The following is a 7,745-nucleotide window of genomic DNA, read 5'->3' as shown; positions in this document are numbered from 1 at the left end:
TGATGGTTATACATCTCTAGTCTGCTGCCATTGATTAGTCAAGATGTATGCTGTTATTCTTGTTAAATTCTCAATCTAATGATGGTGCTATACACACTATTTGCCTGACATTTAATACATTCCAGACTAATATGACACATTGCCATGTCTGTGGCTGGCATTTAATTGCAAAACACCTGCCACTTCATTAGTAACACTTATTGATTTATAACAAACAACTGCTGTTTGCCTAGTGAGATGGTTATGTAGCTAGAAAAATCAAACACTGTGAATGTAAATTTATTCAACATGTCAGCTATGAGTGGTTGTCGCCATGCCTGTCAAACAGCATTAGATGTTGTGTCACTCACTACTTTAAATCCCTCTTTTTCCCTTCAAGCTTACAAGTGCATGTGTTATTATCTCAATCAATATAACTATAGCTTAGGCTGACACTAATACTCTTACCACTAAAATGTAGCAAATGTCAAGTAGAGCAACACGGTGTATGTGAAAATGGCAAATGAGAAACAGTGTTATGTATTTCTTGTTTAATATAGTTTGCTTCAACCACACATCTGAAGTAATCTTGTTGCAACACCACAATAACACATCAACACTCTGTCATAAGAGGTACAATTAAAGTTACTTCAGACATATTTTATCACAACAAGTATAGTTGAAGGGTAGACTACACTTTCATTAAAACGACTCGTGACACCGTCAATACGATTGTAAACAACTACTGGATTCTCTGTCTTTTAATCCTATGTCATCAAATTTGTCTGAACAGTTGGCCTATCTGGTGAAATGGCCATAATAATGCACAGTGAAATATTATATTCAGGCTGTCCAATACATTTGCTTGCTTTCTCATTGTGACTGACACATAGATTAACACGTTATTGCACTGAGCTACAGAGAGGCAGACGGTCAGACATCAGTGGAAGGGAAGTGGGCTTTTGATCCGGACGGTTCAGCACCATGGACAGCTCCTCATGCAGCCACATGCCACAATGAATGAACGCTCTCATCCTTCCTGACTAGGTGTCCTTGGTAAAACTCTTTCAGTGTATTGATTCGTTTAGACTGTGTTCACTTGGTGAACTCCGGCTCATGTTTGACAAGCTCGCCATGAGGGATTTGACTTTGTGCGCGTAATAGTTCCTCAGGTTGACCGAGGGCACCTCTTTTATCCCCTCGTCGAAATCACAGCTTCTCATTGCGATTTCCAGCTGTTTTTGTCTCTTGTAGAAGAGGGAGAATTTATTGAAAATGAGCGTAATCGGAAGCACAACCACTAAGATCCCGGCCAGGATGCACGCCGAGGCGGTCAGCTTGCCCGCTATGGACACCGGCACCACGTCTCCGTACCCGACGGTGGTCATGCTGACGGTGGCCCACCACCAGCACGCCGGGATGGTGGAGAGATCCTCGCTGTCCTCTTTCTCCACGGTGTAGGCCATCACGGAGAAAAACGACACCCCGACGGCGAGGTAGAGAAGCAGCAGGCCCACTTCTTTGTAGCTGTTCCTGAGGGTCGCTCCCAGCGAGCGCAGCCCTGTGGAGTGACGCGCCAGCTTCAGGATGCGGAAAATCCTCATCAGCCTCAGCACTTGCGCAACGCGTCCCAGGTTGGCCAGCGCGGGGCTGCTCTCCGCCACCAGATTGATAACGAGCGTCAGGTAAAACGGGAGTATGGACACCAGGTCTATCATGTTTAACGGATGCTCGAAGAAATGCAGGAGGTCCGGCGCCACGACGAACCTGGCGACCAGCTCCAGCGTGAACCAGCCGATGCCGAAGTGCTCCACCGTCTCGAAGCGGGGGTCCTCAGTGGGTCGCCCCTCGTGGTCCAACAGGCTGAACTCGCTCATGCTGTTCATACACATGGTGGCAATAGAGCCCAGCACCACCAGGATAGAGAGGATGCTGATGATGCGGCTGGCCACGGAGTAGCCGGGGTTGTCTAGCATGAGCCAGACGCGCCTCCGTGCGCTCCCCAGCAGCTGCTTGTCAAACTTGGTGGCGTCGTTGTAAAACTCCAGCAGCTCGTCAAAAGATGAAGTGGTGCTCTCTTCTTCGCTGCGGTCATCCCAGTCCTCCCGGTCCGGGTCCATTTTCCTGCAATGGTAGGCGCTGCTGCAGCAGGAGTCGATGAAGAACTCGTTGATGCCCCAGTACTCAATCTCCTGGCTGAAGGAGAAGATGCACAGCTCGGCCATGACGTGCAGTCGCCCCGTGTTGTAGAAATTCAACACGTAGGGGAACAGGGCCGGGTTCCTGTCGAAGTAAAACTCCTTCTCCGTGTCGTCGTAGTCGTCGCAGAGCTCCAGTATGGACTCTTTGGAGCGACAGTGGAGCAGACGCGCCAGCCTCGTCTCGGGGAACCGCGAGAGAGTGTCGGACGGGAGTCGCTTCTTGAAGCCGCCCACGTTGATGCAGATGGCGGCGTTGTCCTCCATGTGAGCCCCGCCGCCCGGTTCCCCCAGGACCTGACCTGTCATGTCTGGAGAGAGGGACACACACACACACACACACACACACACAGAGAAAGAGAGAGAGATAAACTCCACACATATAGAAACAGGAAGACAACACCACACGCACACGCACACGCACACGCAAACAGACACACACACACACACACACGCACGCGCGCACACACACACACACACACACACACGCACGCACACAGAGACAGAGAGAGAGTCAGTGAGCATTATATTATTTGAATGAAGTCACACTGAAATGAAACAATGAAACAAACAATGAAACCAACAAGCTGCTATCTGAATTAATGCGGCACCTACTTTGGAAGTAAGTGGCTCCCACTTGTTATACCCAGTTATTTCCCCCCCAAATTAAAGTGCCATACAATTACCTGAAGAGCAACCTGTATGATATTCAACTTCTGCTTCTATTAAGAAGAAAATGTCCTAAGAACTCCAAGATCCAGGGAAAATAAACTTACTTTAAAGCGCGCCCAGTTCACCGAATACTCCTACAAGAAGACTCCGCATGTCGACTCAACTGACGGCATATTGCAGGTTATTTATGGGCAAGTTGTGGCCCTATAATAAACACAGAGTCAGGCAGACGCTCCTCTGTCAGGTTGATCCTCACAGCTCGGGCAGAAGAAGAGGCTTTCCCAAAGGCAGTCGGCGCGATGTCAAATATGATGTTTCCTCCAGACAGACAGATTTAAGACGCTCCTTCTTCAGATACACCCGAAGGCTTGTTGTAGGTTACCATTACATCCTGCATCAACTGGTCGCTATGCCTCCCTCAGCTATGATAGTACAGTTATAGTAGGCTACATCTTCCCCGCGCCGCACGAACTAACACACGCCCCGGCAGCCTCTTTTGTTTGTGCGAGGGAATTCCTCTCTCTCTCTCTCTCTCTCTCTCTCTCTCTCTCCCTCTCTGTCTATCTGTTGCTGCGCAGCAACACGTAGCGCTCTCGCTCTCTCTCTCTCTCTCTCTCTCTCTCTCTCTCTCTCTCTCTCTCTCTCTCTCTCTCTCTCTTTCTCTCTCTTTCTCTCTCTCTGCACCGCCCTCCCGGAGTGATCTCAGCATCTCCGTGGTGCTGAGAGGCGAGGCGCAGCTCCTGGAGGAGAGGGAGTCACCAACGAACGAACACGCAGAAAGCAATCCAGACACACTGAGAGGAATATTATAGGAATATTATAGAGATAGTGAGTATTATTATTATAGTGAGTAAGATAAGGTAACTATAAACTCACTATTGATTACCATAGTCATAGTTTAAGTCCATATATTAATAGGCTATTATAGGAATATTAGGCTACAGTTAGGCAGTTTGGTGCTGTGGCATATGAGGACTGATGTCTTTATGGTAAAGGTTAGAATTGATTGATGAGTTATTAATCAAATGCACTCACTGGCATGCAGTGTAGATCAATAGAATTATGACATTTAGCCAATATGTCTCTTCATTCTGTGAGTATCTTTGAGTTGCTGTTTATTAATCCCCACTACAGACTGTAATATGGGGGAGGGAATCATGATACTGTATAATCCAAGAATAAAACTGTATGAGCTTATGACACTAAATCACCACTGAATATCCTTTTATCAAGTCAGTGCTGACATCATTAACGGCCTTGTCTGACAGAACATAAACCCAGTTAAGAGCTGTGGCCTTGCACAACAGCCTTCCTTTTATTGATTAAGTGCTGAAGGTTTTGTTACACGTCCCGATGTGCCTAATGAAGGTGACAGCAGCTGCAGGCAAAAACAGTGTGTCATACTGATTTTCATTGGTGTATGCTTGTTTTAGTTAGCTCATTGTTAGTGGGCAATTTGCACAAACTTAGAAAGGGTATGACGCAGGTAAATTGTTGGTTCCACTTATTTAATAATGCCAGTACACTTAGAGATTGTATATTGAGACCCTACCATCCAAAATGCTATGAGTCAATGGCAATTAGACCAGAAATGTCTATACTCTGTATGCCTTGAAAAAAACATTAGAGCTATCTTGTTTTGGGCTATTTAAGCCTATGAAAAATAAACTTGTGGCCCATTTTGGGTCCCAACCCATAATAAGAAACCATGATATAGATTACGGCTCTCCATACAACTTTACACTTTATCTTCATTCTGTAGGCTGAGAAGACCTAAACTGAAGGTTTTGATTGGAGCTATTGTTCCCCTAGGTCCTTCCAATGTTCTGATAATTTCAGTCTCTCTTGTTTCCCATGCCATTTACTTGTCTATCCTCTCTGTTTAAGTCTGCCTCAGCCAGTTCGGAGCTAATTGTGGGCTCTAGCTGCAGAAATGCTCCTCATTCATAAACCGTTTCATACCTGCCAGGATGCTGTGCAGCATGGCAGCACTCAAAACCAGTTTGTTGACATGCTCATTAAACTGCAGTCAAACTGCACTCCTAAATGGGATGTTCTCAGTCCTACAGTTTTACTCCTAGGCAGCCAGTCCATTAATATTTCATAACATTTTTCTTCCAACAATTTGAGCTTCCTATAAGCATGTAAACCCATGAGATTGCCTGTACAAATTGGGTCTTTACAGTCATATTCAAACCCCCCCCTATCCTCATTCTGTGTGTTGGTATGGTTTTAATGAAAGCTACAACGCATGCTCTTAAGGTTCTCCCAGTATTATGATATTACAGATCATCTTACAGGCCTCTGCAGATCTTCTACACCCTCATACGGCAGATCTGTAGGATTACGGAAGCTTAACAAGAGCCTTGAAAGCACACACAGCTAGTCTCTGCTGATTACATTATTCTAAAATTACAGACTTTTGCCTATTAATGCTCCTACTTGTGTGATCCTTCTCATGGCTGTGTGGGACTGTTGTGCTGTGATTATAATCCCTTTTAGACTCTATCTGTATCCTCATCCAGCAGGCTCAGAGGGTCTTAATGAATGCCTGGGTAGCATCCTCTGCTCTCTGCGATACCTTGATGTTTATGATCTCTATTATTCCAGTTATTCCACCTGACATCATTGTTGCTGTCACCGTGTGGGAATGCCTTATAATCCTATTTAGACGACAACCATGCACTGCACTTTTGGAAGGTGTCAAGATGCAATACTGCATTGCCAGCCACTGTTATTAAGATTACATTGTTAGGATATTACATGAGTGTTTATTCTTTACCCTGCTGAGAACTGTTCTCATTCTGTGTGGGATATTTGATTTAGGCCTTGTGGAAATAACGATCCCCGCTCTCCTCGCTCTGCAAGCTCCAACAGGTCTGAATGGTATCTCTGATGGCACACACACCTCCTCAGATTTCATTAGCGTGGGTGGAGAAGCTTGATGTTCACAATAATGAATGTCACCGACTTCATAACTTTGTTGAGGATTACCGAGGTTGCTCATTCTGAATTATCTGTGGAAAACAGGCTATCATCAGGCTATCATCAGCAGATTCACATCTGTTTTCCATTGAACCAGGGTGTTTTTGATTCTTCTCACTCCCGCTCGGTTGAGTTTAATGTGCTGCTCAATGGAGGTGGAACTGTTCCTCACAGTTTATTCCTCAACAAGGCAGCTATTGCTTTTCAAAGAAATCATTCTGTCTTATTTTATCATTCTGTCCTATTATATCATGGCAATTCCACAATGTTCACCTACTCCAGGAAACACTGTAATGGTCAGAACAATACTAAGCGTTCAGTTATTTGAACTTGTCTCTGCTGAACTCAAATAGGAAACAGCCTGGTAGTCTGGTAATTCAATGAGCTACTAAACTTGAATGATGGAGCAGGCCTTTGCACTCCTGGCTGGTGTTCAAAAGCCCACACTGTGACAGGGAAAATGCACAGTCTTCAGAAACTTTTGGTGATAATAAAAGGACTCCTGCATTTTAAATCACTGTCATTTAGATGCCGCACTCTGTTGGCAGCCTTTCCATCACGCTTCATTCTCTCTCGCATCCCATATCTTTTGTGGGAGACTTTTGTGAGACGACATTATAAATTCAATCATAAAATAAAAGACAGCTTTATTGTTTTGTCTCAGCCCTGACAGCTGAACAATAGAGAAAGGAAATAAATGTGCTCAGTATGAAAATGATCTGTGATTCAAATTTCAATGTCTGACCCCTAATCATAAAAAATAAACTATATATGCATATCGTCTTTGCCCTCAGGATATAATTCCAACTTTCCATTTACATTCGAACAGCGTAGTTTTCAAATTGAACAGTGTGTGAGAAAACAGTATACATGGACAGAAATTAATAGACTGAAGCCTCAGTCTCAATAATCTCTTAGAAGTTGATTTCCAGAAGAAACTCGAAGACAATTCAAGTGTCTAGAATTAAGGCTTCAAAATGAGAAACTTTTTACATATTGTCTGTGCTCTGCGGGGAGCAATAAATGACAGTTTTTTAAAAATATCATTCTTCTACCAGTTTAAAGCCCCCATTTTCACATGAACTCTCGTATTTTATAATCATACCCTCTTGCTCAAGAGAAGGCAATCAATCAACCCATTTCCCCTTTTGGAGGGTTAACACGGGAGACACAGAGAAGAGGGAGAAAGAGAGAAAGAAATAGAGAGGAGGAAGAGGTTATCTCTCCATCTCCTCTCTCCTTCACAGCCCGATGTGCAGGCTTGAGTGAGAGTGTGTAGGAGTTTTTATGTGGACTAAATCTGCTGCTCCCTATCTTCTGCTCGGCTGCATTTATCTTATTTTTCTCTCTCTCCTATCCTTGGTTTGTATTTCCTCACTTCACCCCCCTGCAGCCTGATGCATCTTCCCCCGATCCCTTCAACCGTCCATTAGAGGTCAAAGTTGGACAATATGCTGACCTCATCCTTGACAGAAACCATGAGGCTGTCGTCTCAGGATTCATATCTGTCCCTCTGCAGCATTGGGGGGTGGGGGGGTGGGGGGTGTCACGGCCCTCTGTCCATGACAAACGCTGTCAGTAAAAGTTGCCACATGTTTCACCCTGAACCCCTGCCAGTCTCGTGAGAGATTTATAGAAACTGTAAAAAAAAAAAAGAGAGAAGAATCTGTTTAGTCATGTTATTCAGACATATGTGAAATAAAATGTGCTTTCATTCGTCTCCCCTCTTCCCCTTCACGCCAAGATAATCACATCAAATGGGTCTTGATTATTATGGCAGAGACGGCTGGCTGAGGCTCAGGGTAGAGCATAGAAACAGAGTGAGAAGAATCAGCCCTTCTTGGTAATGTCTTTCTAAACCTTCAGTATAACCAGTAGTATCAAGTCTAGTGTGATGTGACAACAAACCAG

The 7,745-nt window shown here is 44.6% G+C and overlaps 1 protein-coding gene across 1 annotated transcript; it reads right to left on the bottom strand.

Annotated features, from left to right (window-relative positions):
* Positions 1–1,046: 1,046 nt before the first annotated feature.
* On the bottom strand, positions 1,047–2,486 carry LOC139645446 (delayed-rectifier potassium channel regulatory subunit KCNS2-like). Its single transcript, XM_071521159.1, has one exon. It carries the CDS (start codon positions 2,484–2,486, stop codon positions 1,047–1,049), a length of 1,440 nt encoding a protein of 479 aa, XP_071377260.1.
* Between the last annotated feature and the right edge of the window lie 5,259 nt (positions 2,487–7,745).

Source organism: Centroberyx affinis, unplaced genomic scaffold (assembly GCF_046629955.1).
Source record: "Centroberyx affinis isolate AG114_WGS23_722 - 3 ecotype Tasmania unplaced genomic scaffold, CSIRO-AGI_Caff_v1 ptg000862l_1, whole genome shotgun sequence".
NCBI lineage: Eukaryota > Metazoa > Chordata > Actinopteri > Beryciformes > Berycidae > Centroberyx > Centroberyx affinis.
Note: the sequence above shows the minus strand (reverse complement) of the source record. Positions and strands in the feature narration are given on the sequence as shown.